Source organism: Nicotiana sylvestris, chromosome 12, assembly GCF_000393655.2.
Source record: "Nicotiana sylvestris chromosome 12, ASM39365v2, whole genome shotgun sequence".
Taxonomy (NCBI): Eukaryota; Viridiplantae; Streptophyta; class Magnoliopsida; order Solanales; family Solanaceae; genus Nicotiana; species Nicotiana sylvestris.
In genome coordinates this window covers 13,379,803-13,398,587 of record NC_091068.1, presented here as the reverse complement: position 1 = coordinate 13,398,587, position 18,785 = coordinate 13,379,803, and the positions used below count along the sequence as shown (strand labels likewise).

At 37.4% G+C, this 18,785-nt stretch overlaps 1 protein-coding gene and 1 long non-coding RNA gene across 2 annotated transcripts; one reads left to right on the top strand and one right to left on the bottom strand.

Annotated features, from left to right (window-relative positions):
* Positions 1-1,021: 1,021 nt before the first annotated feature.
* LOC138882693 (uncharacterized) lies at positions 1,022-9,519 on the bottom strand. The gene is made up of 13 exons (XM_070163307.1): positions 9,263-9,519; positions 8,470-8,715; positions 5,491-5,612; positions 4,117-4,562; positions 3,773-4,050; positions 3,504-3,668; positions 3,378-3,403; positions 2,744-3,208; positions 2,450-2,581; positions 1,936-2,004; positions 1,706-1,836; positions 1,455-1,615; positions 1,022-1,376 (listed from the first exon to the last, which is right to left on the bottom strand). Exons 1-13 carry the CDS (start codon positions 9,517-9,519, stop codon positions 1,022-1,024), a joined length of 2,853 nt encoding a protein of 950 aa, XP_070019408.1.
* Positions 9,520-14,147: 4,628 nt separating this feature from the next.
* LOC104221449 (uncharacterized) lies at positions 14,148-18,290 on the top strand. The gene is made up of 2 exons (XR_709734.2): positions 14,148-14,801; positions 18,128-18,290. It is a non-coding gene; the product is annotated as an uncharacterized lncRNA (long non-coding RNA).
* The last annotated feature ends 495 nt before the right edge of the window (positions 18,291-18,785 follow it).

Below are 18,785 nucleotides of genomic sequence, written 5' to 3'. Positions count from 1 at the left end.
TGTTGTATTCTTTAAGCGATTTACAATTTCAATTGCATATTTATGTCATTTTAAAATGTTTATTACTTTTGAAAAGTGTTTGATAACATTTGACATAAGATATTGGTGCATCGCACGAATGTAGAGACTAGTACTGTAAAACATAATCAGTTGCATATTAATTTAAAGTACGAAAAGACTCCTAAAATTCTCTTGTACCATTACTTATTTTTCTTCTAAAGGTCTTTTCTTGGTTAAGGTGGGGGAAGTAATCCTTTTCTTTAGAGAATTGGATACGAAGAGGTCGGAGTGAATTTGTAGAAGATATAGCATAAGCTTATATGAATTCTATCAAAAAAAAGGAAAATGAAAACCAAAATGTGGATTAAGGTGAACAAAGTAACAAATCATGGAGTAAACTGAATACAAAGAATCATTTTCACTTTTAATACGGCCAAGCGATTATAAAAACGTGTATTTGTGTTACCTTTTCAGTTTTGCCTTCGGCTTTTTGTCCATTGGAACAGTTTTCATATCTTTATACAAAGTAAAAACAAAGTTGAAAGTTACATTACTATACAAGCAAGTTTCATGTAAGGTTACTATGTTTTTCTTTTCTCGTGACAAACAAGGCTTTATTATCAAGCCAGTTCAATTTTGTGCTAGTAGGATCGATCGTCTCTTTAACGTATAACCTTTTTTATAAATTGCTTCAATTTTTTCTAATTATATGGTTAGTACTCACTATTATTTGCTAATAAATCACCTTTTTCTAAAACTTCTATAGTGGTGAAATCCTATATCTAGATTGAGTTGATGAGCTATAGTTGGAGAAGCAGTTACGTACAGACAACTGAGAAGAAGAATGTCTCTCTTCATTTCTGTTAGAAGTTGTTATTACACTGTACTCTAGTGTATATTTCTATACAAAATAAGCTACTACCAAGCACCTACTTAACTAACTAATGCTCCACTAAATTAGCTTAGCTGGCATTCCAGCTGTACACCCTAATACTATAACTAAATATTTCAACACCCTCCCTCAAGCTAATAGTTGAAACAGATCCTTCAACCTCAGCTTGGACATCAGATAGTTATGTTGCACTTTCCCAAGGCTCTTAGTCAGCAAATTAGCTTGTTGTTCTTTGGTATGCATATAATGAGTCTTGATCAAACCTTGTACAATTTTTTCCCTCACAAAGTGGTAGTCAATATCAATATGTTTAGTTCTTTCATGGAATATGGGGTTAGCTGCAATCTGGATTGCAGCTTTGCTATCACAGTGCAGGTCTATAGGTAGAGACAACTTCACTCTTAACTCTGAGAACAATCTTGTAAGCCAAGTCAATTTTGCAACTGTTGAAGCCATGCTTCTAAATTCTGCTTCAGCTGAGCTTCTAGCAATTGTTTCCTATTTCTTAGACTTCCAAGATACCAATATATCACCAAACTTAACTATATATCCTGTTACTGACCTTCGTGTTTGTAAGCAACCACCCCAATCTGAGTCACAATAGGCTTTAAGTTTCCCAGATCCTTCTGAGGGCATCAACAGACCAAGACCTGGAGCTATTTTGATATGCCTGACAACCCTCAGAGCAGCATCCATATGAGATAGCTTATGTCTGTGCATAAACTGAATAAGTACATGCACTACATATGAAAAGTCAATCCTGGTTATAATAAGATGCAAGAGTATGCCTATCAATCTCTAATAAGGACCAACATTCTCTAGTTCTTTGCCTTCCGCATCAGCTTCATTAGAGGAATCTTTGTTCATGAAACTATCAAACTTAACATAGATGAGCTTAGAGCTGGTCTCCAAGGGTGTACCAGCAGGTTTGGCACCACTAAGTCCTAGCTCAGCAATTAACTCCAATGCATACTTCCTTTGGCTCATCACAATCCTTTACTTTGACCTAACAAACTCTATCCCCAGAAAGAACTTACGTTTACCTAGGTCCTTCATCTTAAACTTGAGCTTTAGATCATTTCTAATTTGTAGGATCAGACTTGGACTGCTTCCTGTTATCAAAAGATCATCAACATAGACTAGTACTAGTACCAGTTCTATTTGCACTCTTTCGGTGAATAATGAATAGTCAAAATGACTTTGAGTAAATTCAAGCTGAACCAATGCATCTGTAAGTCTCTTGTTTCATTGTCTAAGAGCTTGTTTAAGCCCATACAAAAACTTATGAAGTTTGCAAGCCATTTGTTTCCCTCCCTAGCTGGCAAAATCAGAAGGAACATCCATGTAGACCTCTTCAAGTATCTCTACATGCAAGAAAGTATTGTGGACATTTATCTGATAGATGAACCAATGCTTGGCAGCAACTATGGCCAAAACAGACCTCACAGTCACCATTTTAGCTACTAGAGAAAGGTTTCAGTATAATCCAGACCTTCTTGTTGTTTAAAGGCTACAAGCCTAGAGTTATATCTTTCAACTTCTCCTGAAGAAGTGTACCTAACCTTAAAGACCCATTTGCAGCCAATGGGCATTTTCCTGGAGGTAAAGCTACTATACTCCAAGTGTTGTTTTCCTCCAGAGCTAAGATTTCATTCTTCATTGCAGCAATCCACTTAGGGTCTTTGAAAGCTTCAGCAAATGTGGTTCAACAACGAAAGAGTAAGCTGCCAAGGCACTGCCAAAAGATTAAGAAACATTACCATAGCAAACACATTTGGAGATAGGATAGCAACAATGGGCCTTCTCTTTGTTGTGAGTGACATAGTCCCTTATCTATGTTGGACTTCCTACTGAGAGGAGGCTCAGCAGTAGGCAGTGGTGGAGATAAAGGCAAGCTTGGCTCAGCAGGTATAGGCACTGAGATATCAAGATCACCGACAGCTGAACTGTCACATGTGTGTATTGTAGTCTCACTTGTTGTGTTGTTGAGTGGAATCTCATCACCAGATGATGAATTAGTAGGAGAGGTGTGCTGAGATAATAACTTGTTTTCAGGATAAGAGAGAATAGTAGAAGTGAGATCCAACACAGGAAATATAGAAGAGGTGGTGTGAGCATACTTGAAAGAAAATACATCTTCCTTGAACACTACATCTCTACTGACAGTGAAGATCCTAAAGTGAACATCACACATCTTGTAGCCTTTTTGTGTCATAGAATAGCCTAAGAAGACAACTGGAACTGCTCTGGGAGCAAATTTGTCAGACTTCCACGCATCTGTAACATAGCCAAGGCAAGCCAAACACTTATCATATGCTTCAATGAAGGAGCATAACTTAGTAGAACTTCAAAAGGAGATTTACCTTGAATTACATCTGAGGGCAGTCTATTTATGATATACACATCTACGGTAACAAACTCTCCCAAAAATCTAAGAGGAATAACTACCTGAAACCTTAGGGACCTGGAAACTTCTAAAATGTACCTGTGTCTCCTCTATACAACTCCATTCTGTTGTGGAGTGTATATGCAAGAGCTTTGATGAATAATTCCTTTAGACTTTAGTAGCTCAGCCACTTGAGAGTTAAGAAATTCACTCTCATTTTCTGACCTAAAGATCTTCACAGAGGCTGAATAGGCATTCTGAATCATTAATAGAAAGGATCTAAGTGCAACAATCACTTCTACCTTAGTAGGCAGCAAAAATATCCAGGAATATCTAGAATAGTCATCTACAAGAGTAAGAAAATACTTCTTGCCATCATAAGTAGGAACTCTATAGGGTCCCCACACATCATCATACAATGTATAAAAACAAACATTAATGTTATTAGTGCTCAAAAGAAAAGGAAACATGGTCTATTTTGCCAAAGGACATACAATACAAGATTCAGTAGTATTATTGCATTCATAGTCCTGAAATACAGTATGTTCCTCAAAGTCTTTTCAGGTGTATGCCCTAATCTCTTATGCCACAAGGCTACATCCATTATTCTGTAGGTTTTTATCATATTTGTAGTAGGTGGTGCTTGAGGAACCAATGGTTTAGGAACTTTACTAGGAACTTGAAATCCAGTTGTACTGACATCTCCAGAATATAACACATACAACCTATCATCTTCTCTACCAATCCCCTTCACCTGTCCACTGGAGAGTTCCTAAAAAATGCAGAATTCAAGAAAGAACATCATTTCCTATCTCATCTCCTTTGTTAGCTTAAATACAGAGAGTAAATTGTATATGAAATCAGGTATATATAGGACATTACTAATCCTATGACCCTGAATAATATAGGATGATCCTATATGGTTAATGTGAACTATGTTTCCTGTAAGGAGTTGAACTGTACCACCTTTATTATTAGCAAGCAACTTAGGATTAATCAACAGATTAAGACTATGCACCATATGGCTTGAAGCACCTGAGTCTACTATCCACTTAGCTAACACTTCTGAGTTCACTACACAAGATATCATACATGCTGACATTGGAATAGTTGAACGGTTGCCTTCACTCCCTTTTCCTAATAGTTGAATTATCTGTTGATACTGTTCCTGAGTGAACTGGGGAATGTTGAGCATCACATTCTGAGTCCCATGTCCAGTAGTAGCACCATGTTGTACTTGTGAAGAACCTGCAAAATTAGCTGCAGTTGAAGCTTGATTGTTTCCTGCACCATTTGGTGAATCCTAAGCATAATGCACTGCATTTCCTGAGCCAAACTTTTTCTTAGCTTTAAAGTCAAGGGGATATCCATTTATTTGTAGCAGGTCTCTATAGTGTGTCCCTTAAAGTTGCAGTAGTCACAGTATAGAAAGTTCTTTTTTGATCTATAATTGTTTCCTCCAGCATAGGACTATCCACCAGAGTAGTTGTTCCCTCTAGCATAAGTGTTCCCTCATGTAGAGCCTCCTGAATAGTTATTGTGACCTTTCCTACTGAATAAAGTTGTGCCATTGTTTGGCACACCTATGTTTTTGCCACTTAACGGGGCAATTCCTTTAGTTACTTTAGTAATTTGGGATATCTAATAGATAAACCTTCTATTCTCCTCAGAAATGATCATGGAATGGGTAGTATGTTCAATATCTGGTTGCTAGAATGGGAGTAAGACTCATTCAATCCCATCAGAAACTGCAATAGCCTTTGGTATTGAAAGTGCTCAACATATTTTTTTGATTCCTCACAGGCACACCTAGGGCAGGTATAAGAGCATTATACTCTGCCCAAAGTTCCTTCAACTAAGAGAAGTAAGTTGACACAGAGGACATCCCTTGAGTCAAAGTGGAAATCTGTTTGTGAAGATACAACACACGAGAGCCATTAACTTTATCAAACCTTTCTTTGAGGTTCATCCATACTTTGTGAGCACTTGAGGCATACACCATGCTATTTAAAAATTCAGCACTTACTTAATTCATAATCCAGGAGAATACTATGGCCTCACACTTTTTCCACCATTCAAGAGTTATATCAAACTTCTCCTTATCTACTGATCACGCCCAACTATGCTTATTAAAAGGACACGCGGACGTTGTAAATATAATCTAAGTATTCAGCCCAGAGTTGAACCCACAAAGAATCAACCTATGAATTACTTTCGTTGGATTTACTAAATTCTACAGAATCAACTTCCCAAACGTTGTCAATAACAATTGATGGTGTTTCTACTAACTGAGAATGAAAGTAAATAAGCAACTGAAAACTAACTATGATTAAGCTGTAACCAATTAAGAGAAGGTTCTAAGGTTATGATTCTCTTATTGATGGAATCCCTTCCTGTTATGTTTCATATAGATTCACCAAATCATCTCTATCAATCATGAGCACTCTTATTACCGTAAATCTCTCCCGAGTAATCATGATAATTTACTAGATGCACTCTCCCGAGATATGCTAGCTGGCTTTGTTTATTACAGCTCACTTTAGATTGCACCCAAGGCTTCGTTATCCCTAATTTCGCCTTTAAACCCGCAGTTATTGATCCCTCATATACTTTGGGAGTGGTGTTGTTCAATAACTACCTACATATGCACTCTCTCTCGAGTTATGCACACTAAATAGGCATAGCTAATTGAGGATCCTGTCAATTAACTACAACAAACGTGCAGTTGAACAAAATAGAGATTGACTGGCAAACTATATTAACATCACAAGAATTTCATCCTTTAATAGGTTCCATCAAAACACTAGACTAAGGAATTAGCTACTCATGACAAGACAAGAAGAAAATACTAAATTATTCATAATGGGTAATTGCAAGAAAATAAAAGAGATAGAAAAACTCTAATGTTTGATTGATCTTCTTACACTTGTTCTTGCCTCCAAAGTAGTCTAAAAACAAGCTTAAAACAATCTTGGGCAAGTTTCTATAGCTTATAAAGGTTTGGAACAAGTTTTCCCGAATTTACACTTTGGTCCAAAAATTTCTGAAGCGTGAACAGTGCACCGCGGTCGCGGCAAGACCGTGGCAAGACCGCGGTGGGAGCTAATCATTCTGCCTCGAGCTTTAGTCTGCCGCGATTGCACCACGGCCGCGGTGGAATTTTCTCAGGCCATTTTCTTGCTTCTTTGTGCTCGGGTACTTCTCGAGTGGGCGTTTTCTTCTCATTATTGCCTCCAAAACACTATGTGGTACTTCCTCACTTAGAATATTCCCTGCGAAACAAAAGAACACCATTTAGAGCATTTTGTTGTCAATTTACCTATAAAACAACAATAACGCATGGTACTATTAAGGTGTAAATATCATCTATATAGCCTAATATCAACACCCCACAATTAAATCATTGCTAGTCCTCGAGCAATCCACCACTCTCCATCAAAGTTCCTTCCCTAAGCTTTTTCCTTAACGACTCACACCTTGAACATTTTTCCAAAGTTGCACCTAGTAGTGAACAACATTTACCTCAAAAGTCAAATCTCTCATACCATGCAACATTCACACTTACTCAAAGCACTATATACAAGAGTCAAAACTTACCTTTCCTTTGTGAATCACATGCCCTCACATCACACAAGAGAGTAGTTCCACATATGATGATAATTAGAACAATTAGGAACTTAGATAGACAAAATTCGATCACTCTCAAAAAGAACATTCACATGCCACAAAGGTGCATCATAATCTTGCCCGTAGTGTAATACTCTACTAATCGAGCCCACTCAGTCTAAGATCAATAGGACTTCACTTGGTTGTAATGTAGGCTAAAGGACGGGTAGGATATATTTGGATATAGTGACTAACCTCCCTAAGTACTTTTAATATAATTACATTAACCTTCAAGGCCATACTTATATCAACGAAACACTCCGCCACTTTTATTTAAAAACATCCCCATCCGTTAGATGCAGTTGTAACAAACCACCACTTATCAATTACTACATTTTACTCATTTTTTTCTGTGGTTCTCATTCTTTTACTCTTCAACACTCTTCACCTTTTTCTCTATTTCAATGGTTCCACTCAAAAACCAAACCACCACCCCACACTTGTGCTTTTTGCATAATTTCAATACCATTCAAGTGCTTATAGGAGGTAAAAGGGTTCAAACAGCAGGCTATTCAAACAATTGGGTAAGGCTCGCAATGTGATTATCAAAGAAACAGGCATATAGGCTCAACGGGGTTGACTAAGATGTATTACATTCATGTGGGTTTACTTTATGTGTCTAGCTCAACAAAGAAATGCCTATATCACTTCTAAAACTGAATGAAACTACTATTTCGCTTTGCAAACACACAGGGCAAGTTCTAGCCATCAAATGTGAATCATGGGATACAGTAAAACTCACACAAAAATGGCACATGACTCACTCCGGATTGATTTATCAAGACATTCCCTTTTGAGTGTTCAAGTTAGAAACAAACATACAATTTGAAGGCACTTTAGCAAGATTCAACCATTGAGACTAAGCATTACACTCTAGTGTCTATTGTGTTCACGTGTATCAATGCTAAGGGTTTATCCTTCGATTTTAGCTCATATCCCATTATTCCTAATCTAAAAACTAAAAATAAACAAAATGAACAAAAAATACCTACACCCGGTTCAAGCTAAACCCTTGGAAAAGAGCCGTGGCCTAAAGAAAAACCAAGGGACAGTTACTACACTACCTAAATATAAAATAAAAAATCTTTTTGGTATTTTTTCTAGACTAACTTCCCTCAAGAAAATTGTCTCAAGGATCATTCATCAGGAAGAGTCTCTATATTCCCTTTTTATTTCTCGACTTAGTCCCTCAAGAACCCCGTCGAAAGAGATCTGTCATCGGGACAAGTCACTTACCTATTTTAACTTACCTAATGAACAATTACTCAAAACATCAAAACACTCAAAGCAAAACAAAACAAAATCAAACAGTCAATTGTTACAAATACATACATACAGTGAAGTATCCCCCACCCCACACTTAAAACGTAGACATGTCCTCATGGCTTAAAAATTTATAAAACAGTGAGGTAAAGGAACTTCCCTGGAGGATCACTCCTGATCGGATATGGTGTCTGGGTTCACATTGCAAGCACTACCCAAAGCTCTCAGCCAGCCTAAGAATTTCTTCTCCGACTTCACCTACCAGTCAGCCACCTCATCTACATAAGCACCCAAATCAGTGACTGAGGTATGCAACCCAGCCATCTCCTGCTCCAAATCTGTCATGTGGGTGCTCCAGCATGGCTGTGATGGGCATGCCTCCTTAACTCTCAGAGGTGATGGGACTTCAGATGCCTCAGCATCATCATCATCATCAAATTCATCATCTGATTCATCAACATTCACCACGGCTCCATCCCAATTCTGATTTTTCTTGCCAAGAACGGAGCTTTTAGTGGTTTCCCATTAATTCTAAGGTCTTCAGGGACTCTAGCAAGGCGGCACAACCTGGTGACTAGAGAAGGGAAGTAGAAGCCTTTGAGCAACTCAGGTGATCTAATGAGCATCTCGTCATGGAGGAGACGGGCCACATCAAAATCCCTGTGAGCCATGAAACAGTAGATTACTGACGCCCGTGGTAGATTGACATCAGTCGTGTTGCTGGAAGGCAGCAACCGACTGTTGATAATAGTTAGCCAACACTTAGCCTCACAATTGAGAGATTGTGAGTTAAGTGTGATCCTGGGCTTTATCCATATGTGTTCTCTGTTTGGCAAACAGATAGTTTCAAGAAGAGTTCCCCACAAGGCACTTGTTCAACTAAAAGTACGATAATCATCATCTTCTCCCCGAAACACTGGCAACCGATAAACCATGCGGATGGCCTCGATGGATGCATTAACCAGAGTATTGCGCAAAGTAACAACCCTATCCTCATGTTCCGGGCAGTTCGTATAGAAATCCCTGACCATCTGAACATTGGCCACCTCCGGTACCTCAAGAAGATGTCCAGCTGACACCTTCTCAATTCATTAAAGATGTTTGGGCATTCCACCTCTAAGGCATGTCTGTCAATATGCACCTCATGTAGCAATTTCTTTGCTGTCTTTGCATTGTATTTGTCTTCCGTCGGTTGGGAGACAAACCTAGTGTTGTCAAACTGTGGTGCACTAGCCTGACTCCTAGCTCTCAAGGAGCTTCCCGGTCCACTAGCGGAGGACTCGTTGTTGTGTCTCTGCCTGGATGAACTCATTGTACCTGCTAAATAGAGAAACGCCTAATTAGTGAGTGTGTGAAATGTGTGACTATTAGTGGTTACTCAGACTTCACCACAACCATGTCACATTAGCCCCTTATGACTCCATTTGGGCAATTTCCCAAACACCTTATGGGCAAGACAAATTTCTTCATATACATAGCCCATGTGAATATATCAAAACTTCCCCAAATAATAAATTCTACTACACCATCACACCCCACAACAGTTCATTCAACACCCACCACAAACACATTTCCACCACATTAAACACACAGCCCCTTCACCAACCATTCTCAAAAACGAAATTCACAAGAAAAACTAACAAAATCGACTAAACATTACTACAACATTACAAACACTAGGCTAGCATATACTGCAACAAAATACAAAAAGAAAAACGAAGGGAGAGATGAGTATTACATACCCGGAAGGGTGAAGGAGTAAGAGGAATGAAGATGGGGAAAGTGGGATGAGTGAAGAAGAAGAAGAGAGGGATTTGGGATTTTCTTTTGGAGGGAGGGGGTTAGGGTTTAGAGAGAGAGAGGAATTGAGAATTAGAGGGGGGTCGTGTCTTTTTGGGTTATGGAATTAGGTGTTAGAAAATAAAAGAAGAATAAAAATAAGGAAGAACGGAAAAAAAAATTAAAAAATAAAAATACCTGGTGCCCACCGTGGTCGACCGCAGTCCTACCACGGTCGAGGCGGGTTTTAAAAAATCAGAGGCAAAAAGTTCACGTCTCACCGCAATCATACCGCGATCACATCGCGGTCGCGATGAGTCTAGCAAGTTCGAGGCAGAATACCTGGCCTTCACCGCGGTCTTGTCGTGGTCACGCCGCGGTCGCGGTGCTGACGCTATTTTTTTATATAGAAAGTTACACAATAATGCTAATAACACATTCGTGGGTTTCCTCCCATGCAGCGCCTGAAAAAAGAAAAAAAAAAAAAAAAAAAAGAAAAGCAACAAAAACAAACAACTTCCTTTGGAACTACGTTCGACCTGATTCCTTTTAAGGATACGTAGGCAGTCTCACGGTTCGGTCCCATCAAAATAAAAATAAAAATTCCCCAGACCCAAAGAAACTGGGGCAGAAGTTTGGGTTTTGAAAAGATCTAATTCCAAAAGTTGTAATTTTAACCCCTTTCATCTTAAATTAGTTTGAGCCTTCATTCCATCCTTTTTTTCTAACCCTGTCCAAAAGCCTACATTAGGGTCCAAAGAAAGACCTTCTGATCAATCTTCGAGGATGCCAGGTCAAGCAAGACATATGTATGATTTACATCATGGGTAACACTTTGATCATGGGCACAAAGGAAAATTGAATAAATGAAAGAGTCTTATTGGTGAAAACTCTCATGGGCACCGTAAGGCGATGGTGAGCTGAGAGAAAATTTAAAATGAGAGAGTATTACTGGTGAAAACCCTCGCGGGCACCATAAGGCGATGGTGAGTTGAGAGATGAACAAATGAGAGAGGCTTGTTGGTGAAAATCCTTTGGGGCACTACAAGTCGAATGAGGCTCATGACTTTACAGAGAATTTGGATATGTGAAAGCCCGATTTTGAAGTATGCAGACAGGACATGAACTGAAAATATGATTGGTTGGACGGATTAGGCTGATCAATCCAAAATGCATGTCATGATCATTGGAGCTAGCTGCTTCCCTCAGATAAGTCTTCTTTTCTCATTCTTCTTCATATAGTCATCTGTGCTCAAAATTTTCCTTTGTTCCTTTTGTCAAAATTTATTTCACTTTGTTCTTTGAGTCTATCTTTATGGGTCTCTTTTGAGTCAGCCCTTGTTGAACAAGCAGGAAAGGATTTCAAAGCCTACTACCAGCTTCTAAATTGCACAAAGCGGAGTCCGGCCAGGCACATCACAATTGACTTGATTTAGAATAAGCAGTATGGTGATAACTGAGGTTCAGGCAATCAAGTGAATCTTGAATTTTGAGAAAATACAAGGATTCAACAACTTTCAAAATGAAAACACAATGCAACAAGTGAGTGTGAGAGATTCAGGTCATGCAGAGGTTTTGTGGTCCAGTTCCAATCAAAAGGTCAAACAACTTCTTGCTAGCCCGAAGCAACTAATCAGAATGAAGCTTGGCAATGGCGGAAGTAGACACTCAGCAATGATGCCACAAACTAACCACCACGTTTTCAAACTAACAAGATTACATTTGTCTGAAATAGGGGCAAGAAAATTGCTTAATCCACAGGGACCTCCCATGAAAAAAGGCATGGTTCAGGGGCAAGAAATTCTGTTTAGAATCCTCCAAGACGAGAGCATGGCTCAGGTAAGTTCATTCTCAGCTTTTCTGGACCCTCATGTATAATGGGATTTAGTTTTTAAATTTTTAGGACCTTCCTGGATAATAGGATTTAGTTTTTAAATTTTCAGGACTCTCCTGTATAATGGGATTCAACTTTAAAAGCTTTTAGGACCCTCCTGGATAATAGGATTTAGTTTTTGAATTTTCAGGACCCTCTTGGAATATAGGATTTAATTTTAAAAAAATATTTTTAGGACCCTCCTGAATAATGGGATTTAGTTTTGAAATTCGCAGGACCCTCCTAGATAATGGGATTTAATTTAAATTTTTCAGGACCCTCCTGGATAATAGGATTTAGTTTTTAAATTTTTAGGACCCTCCTGGATAATGGGATTTAATTTAAAATTTTCAGGACCCTCCTGGATAATGGGATTTAGTTTTTAAAGGACCCTCCTGGATAATGGGATTTAGTTTTTAAATTCTCAGGACCCTCCTGGATAATGGGATTTAATTTTAAGTTTTAGCGTAAGTTCTCCCTTTAGAAAATATAATTTAGCTTTAAAGTTATCACTCTTAAGACGAGATTTAATTCGAAGTTTTCAGGGCCCTCCTAGATAATGGGATTTAGCTTTTAAATTCTTAGAGCTCTGTAGGTAACATGATCCGATTAACATTCACAAATATGCCCAGATCTCCAAACTGGGGCAGAAAAATTTCTTTTGTTTTGACTGTTTTGTAGCAATCAGGCGCCCACATGGATAACGAGGGAATACAGTTTCAAGGTTTTGGTAATCAGGCGCCCACCTGGATAACGAGGGAATACAATTCAAGTTTTAGTAATCAGGCGCCCACCTGGATAATGAGGGAATACAATTCAAGTTTTGGTAATCAGGCGCCCACCTGGATAACAAGGGAATACAATTCAAGTTGTTGGCAATCAGGCGCCCACCTGGATTCAAGTTGTTGGCAATCAGGCGCCCACCTGGATAACGAGGGAATACAATTCAAGTTTTGGAAATCAGGCACCCACCTGGAGAACGAGGGAACTCATTTTATACCAAAGTCAAGTTATTGGTAGGCGCCCACCTAGAGAACGAGGGAATTCATTTCAGAGTTATCTTCAATTCGCAAATTCAAGAAGCATCAGGAGCCCGCCTGAAGAACAGGGTCCCTTTCTCAATTGCAAATTGAAGATCAAGTAGAGATTCACGGACGATTCAAGACAAGAAGTAGATAGGATTTTTTATTCTTTTTTTACTTTTGCCGTAATTTTTCCCTTTTATTTTTGATGTAATGGCAGGAACCGCGGACCGGAACCTCGATGGCACTTCACTTGGCTCTCCACCTCGGTATACTCTATCGCTCTTCTCACTCTAAACTACACGTGACCTGATTCCTTTATAGCCGATGATATGTAGGCAGCTCAGACACCAGGGCTCGGTCACATTCTCTTTTCTTTAGTTTTTGTCTCTCTAAATAAGGTTCGAGTCAAAAAAACATGTCTTATCGTTCTTTGTCCGAAAACACTTGGTGTTTCCCGTCAAAGAGGGGTAGCTGTAGACATGTAATTTTTGACTCGCATAGTTTTAAAGTTAGTTTTAGTATCTTTATGTTTTAAAATATCTACTTGAGTTATTATGTAATTTTAGCCTATTTTATTTTTAATTTCAAATCAAATTAAAAAAAGAAAAAAAAAAAGAAGAAGAAAATTTCAATTTATCTTATTAGATATGCTTGTTTTTGTTTTTTTTTTTAAAATTTTTTTTAAGTTCATTAGTATTTTTATAGTAGTATTATGTTAAGTTTGCCATGGTTTTTATATTTTTATTTTTAGTATAATCCTTGAAAAATACAAAAAATAATAATAAATATATATATAGTTTCATGTTTTACCTTATTTCTATTTAGTTTAGGCTATTAAGTTTTTTTAGCCATATATTTTGTTTTTACCATGATTTTCACTCTTATTTCGAATATAATAATTCATATAAAAAAATATATTGTTTCGTAGTATTATATATTTTACTTTAATTAATTAGAATTAATTTTAAATTATTTTTTAAAAGAAAAGTTCAAGTTTCTAATTATTAGACTTAAAAGAGTTAGAACCCACTAAATTTGAGCCCAATTGCCCCAAAATTACCCCCAAATCCGCCCAAGTAGCCCAACCCAGCTGACCCGTCCGCTTAACCTACTGAACCGCCTCATTTCTTTTTTAAATCCTAGTCATTCATTCTATCTAATCCAACAACCCTTATTTCTTCCCTACTTAATATATAAATCTAATATTAAGAAACCCTAAACCTAAAAACCCATCATAGATCAGCCGCATCCACCCCTCTCTCATCTCACTTCTGCCGAGCCCAGCCACCCCAAACCCGCCGGAAATCACCCATAATCCGGTACTCCACGTAAGCACTGGTCCCCTATGGTCCCTCCTTCCCTTCGTTTCATCTTCCACGTAGCAAAATCCTAACGAATCTCATCATTATTGACGCGTTTTCTTGCTCTCTAAGTTGGAATCGAATAAATGGAGGTCGTAGATTGAATCACTGTCAATCTAGACCCTCCATTTGTTCGATCTCGAACTATATAAGAGAGAAATCGGACAAAAATTTGGAGGAGGAAGTTGGAGAAAGAAGCGAAGGTTTACAAAAAAAAAATCTTCTTCTGTTTTCATCTTCATTCTCAGATTTTTAGACATAATTTAATTTCGAAAAAAATACAAAAAATAAAAATAGTGAGTTTAGATTTTTGTCAGAACTTATTTCCATTTCGAAAAATCAGAAAATATCCCAAAAAATATTTTAGTTTCTTTTTTTCTTAAATTTTGTTTTAACATGGAGATTGATTGAGCCGAGATCGAGTTCGTCGTTCGAGTTTGAGTTCGTTGGTTTTTGTATCCTGTCGCATTGTAGCTGCTGTCCTCTTTGGATTTTCATTTCCAGATTCACTTGTCTTCGATTGAAAGCAGAATTAATCAAAATTCTCGTCTATCAGGTTCATACCTCCCTCTTTTCTATATCTCTGCGTAAAGATGCGATCGAATATGACGAGAGCCTAGAATAAGCCATTAGAATTGGTTTGAATCTTAAAAAATGGTTTAAGTTTAAGTGTTAATCGAAACAAATTGTTGGATTCTGATTGATGAAGAATTTGGATGGATTTTCTTTGGTATGTGCATCTGGTCTGTTTTGTTTGTGTGTTCAGATGTCGTATAATCTCAGATCTGACTGATTCCAATATGCTCGACTGAAGTTGGAATTGGCTGGTAGTTGTATGGATTATTGAAATGTCGTATTGTTGTTAGTTTTAGTTCGACTAGTCCCCTTGATGTTTGCAATGTTTTCCTGTTAGTGTCGGTGGGCGTAAAACTGTTCTTACCTGTTGAAACTTAGAGGTTTAATCATAGGGTTTGCTTGATTTTGAACATGACAATGAGAGCATGAAACATTTCAGTTGAGTTGGTATTAGTTTCTGTTTGAATAGGCTCTCATGAGAAGAATGCTGGAGTCCTCTGTTCATTATTTGATTAGCTTGAGGCATGTTGAAGTCTATCTTGTTTGCTTAAAGTGAAACCTGTCGAAAACTCTAATTGGTTTGTAATTGTTAATAAAGTGTGAGGCCATCACGTCACTGTTTGTCATTGCCACTGATGTTCCTGTTTGTGAGATTATGTGTAAACTCGAAACAAATTAAATTATCCTTCAATATTTTCTACCCTTAACACAAAGTGTCGATAAGGTTGAGTAATCCCCAATGACTCCTTATGCGTATATCTAAGCGTAAAGATTGGTACGTTTATTTGAATTAGCTTCCCGACCGCTTTTGATTGCTTTGTTGAATCTGGTCCTTGCTCTCCTTGCATTCCTGATTGTTAGGAAGTGATCTGTTTGAGAACTGTATTGTTTATTGTAGCATAAGAGGAAATGAAAAAGATTTTGTGTGTAATTGAGCTCCTATTGAGGACATAATTCCATTTGCCACCTGATAATCGCTGAAGAATCCATTAAGTATTATGGATAGCAGTAGAACATGCATTTGGTTAGTGAGGTTTAAAGCTTTAATTATTAAGTTGGTCATGTGTCGAAATTGTTGTTTTCCACTTGTTTGTGTGATAAGTTGGTCTATATCACATTCTGTCACGAGTTTGGAGTCTCTCTTTCTGTTAGTTAACCAGGTGACCGTGCATGTTGGCTAGTTTAAATCTTGTTTGAGAGATTTTGGTGTTGTGATTGTGTTTGAATCTGGTGCACAAGCGAGGTTCCAGTTAGTTTGAGGGAAAATCAAATTGATATGCTAGATTGAATGTGACTTATCTTATCTTCGATTTCTATTTATCACATTAAGCAAATTTAAACATGAAATGTTCTGCTGAATTTTCTTTTGTTGCTTTTCAAACATGCCCAAGTTGTCATTCTTGAAATTTTGATTTTTCAAAAGTGTGGAAATCAAATGAATGCTGAAAGTTCAAAATGAAATCAATGCTTTAAAAGTTTGAAATAATTTCATGCTTCCGTTTGTCTAACATAAGGATACATGGTGTTAATGGAGTCTTCATGATAAAAATACGAGGGAATTGATTTTGTGGATAGAATGGAGGAAGAGGAGGATATCTGATTTAGTGATTTTCACATAAGATCCCTGCAGGTGAGATTTGGGGTGAGGTAGAGTCGGAAAACGAGAGGCACGTCTGAATAGGGATTAGGCAGCTAAAGTTAGATTTGCTCTTGTCATGCTTTGATCTGTTGCTTGATACATTTTATTTTATTATTCTTGTCTGGTTCATTGAGTTGCTATGTTTTCTTTCATGTGTCTACTATGTTGAGTGCTATCCTCGTGTGTAGATAATTTGAATCAAGTATTTTAGATCACTATCTTATGGGTCGCGGGAGGTAGGAGAAATTAAAGAATTTAAAACAGAAAATTCAGCAGGCTATTAATTTAGTTTAACTTAGTTTTCTTTCACATTATTTTATTGTTTCGACTCGTAAGAGCATGTTTAGGTCGACCACACTTGGGTAGGCAAATCTCAAGTTTTCTTTATTTTGATTTTCGAGGCAAGAGGTCGTTTCTTTAGTTCATTATCTGGGGAATGCCCCGTGTGATTTGTATATATTTTTCGGGGTATGCCCCGAAGTACTTGTATTTGGAGGCCTAAAGTAGAATGCGTAGTATTTTGTTTTTATTTTTATTTTTATTTTTACTTTTTATTTTTATTTTTTCTTTTATTAGTTGGGGACGACCTCGAGCCTCTTGTGTGTTTATTTCATTTCTGTGTGTTTTACCTCAATTTGAATGTTTAAAAGCCACCTAGATCGAGTACGCAATCGTGACCTTCACGGGACTTGGGGAGTACCTAACACCTTCTCCCCGAGTCAAATGAACCCCCTTACCCGAATCTCTGGTGCGGACTTGGTTTTAGAGTCTGAAAGGTTTTAAAAGGAAAAATCATTTTTTTTAAAAACGGTGACCTGGCACACCGAAACCAATGTCAGGTGGCGACTCTGAGTTATTTCCTTTTGAACACAATTTTTGTCACGTTCTAATTGGAAAACTCTTTTCAAGCTTTACTAAATCTTTTTATCTATTTAAGAGGGTTTAGTGAAGTAGAGGTTTGTTTAAAAAGGGGGGTGTGACAGCAGAGACCAAATAAATCATTGGTATAATCAAAATTGGATGCGGAGTTGTCAGGAAATATACAACAAAAAATATTGCAAATGCTCAATGATCATTACTATTGATACTCTGTTAGTGTTCATATATTCAGGTAAAAGTTGTATGACGTAAAGTATTGGTCATATGATTTCAATTAACTCTTAAAAGCTACATGATGGCACAACAAATATAATGTTGGCAGAAAAATAACTTATTAAACCATAAAATCTTACAATGAAGCACAATTTCAAAGAGTACCTGATTTCACTCAAAAAATTGATTTAATAAAAAATGTTAATTTAAAAATTAAATTAAGGCCGAAAAATCTGAGATGGAGAGGGAGATCCGTGGGTGTTGAAAGGTGAAAATGTAAGACGGAGTAGGCTAATAAGTGGATATGGGGTGAGGTTTTAATTTAAGCCAATAGGAAATTAACACATAATAAATAATAATTTTTTTTCTTAATCAAAATAGGGCTGTTAGTTTTTAGGGCATGAGTGAGACGAAAAGTTGACGTTAGGGGCATGAATGGGCCAGATTTTTAACGGTGAGGACAGTTTTTACAAAATAGGTGAACAAAGGGTATTTTTAAACTTAAGCGAATAGATTAGGAACAGTTTTGGCCCTTTTTCGTATTATTTATTATATTGTTCTTTTCTAATATGTAGGCTTAGAGAAGTTGTTAAGAATCTTAGCAGCAACTGGCGCAAAAGAGATTGGAACTCACCATGGAACAGGAAGAATTTTAAAGGTAAAAGAAGCAAGTTTTGAGGAATTTGAAAATTCTGTAAAAGAAGAAAGTTCAAGAGAATTTAATAGTCTTTCAGGCCTCATTGTTTGCACTTAAGGGAGGTCTGAGTCTTAATCATTCAGATCTCAGATATTAAGTGTATTTGTTTTTAAAATCTGAACCTTAATTATTCAGATCTTAATCATTAAGTGTGTTTTTTTTACTTCACAACCACTTAATGGATCTGAATAGGTCTGTATAATTAAAATCTATAACAGAGACTTAATTTCATTAAGATGCTATCACATATTCATTATTAACTGTCGCCACCGCCTACCAATTACCATTATCAACTACCACTATGCCACTACCACCACCACCACGCCACCATCATCCTCAATTATAACCGTCACTATTATCGACCATCACCACCCACTATCCCCACCACTTCGACCACCATCATTTTCACCCACAATCAACACTCATCCACCTCAACTACCACAGCTTACCACCCCATCACCATTAACAACCACAACCGACACTGCCCATCATTATAATTTATCACCACCCACCCACTACCTTCCTCAGTCACAACT

Bases quoted from the DNA above. Each gene is read 5' to 3' on its own strand.
- LOC138882693 (XM_070163307.1), bottom strand. From the start codon at position 9,519: ATGAGTTCATCCAGGCAGAGACACAACAACGAGTCCTCCGCTAGTGGA. The intron at 8,716-9,262 runs GTACCGGAGGTG...AACCACTAAAAG, and splicing joins CAGCTGGACATCTTCTTGAG to CTCCGTTCTTGGCAAGAAAA. The intron at 1,837-1,935 runs GTAAACGTAAGT...TTGCTGAGCTAG, and splicing joins GTTTAAGATGAAGGACCTAG to GACTTAGTGGTGCCAAACCT.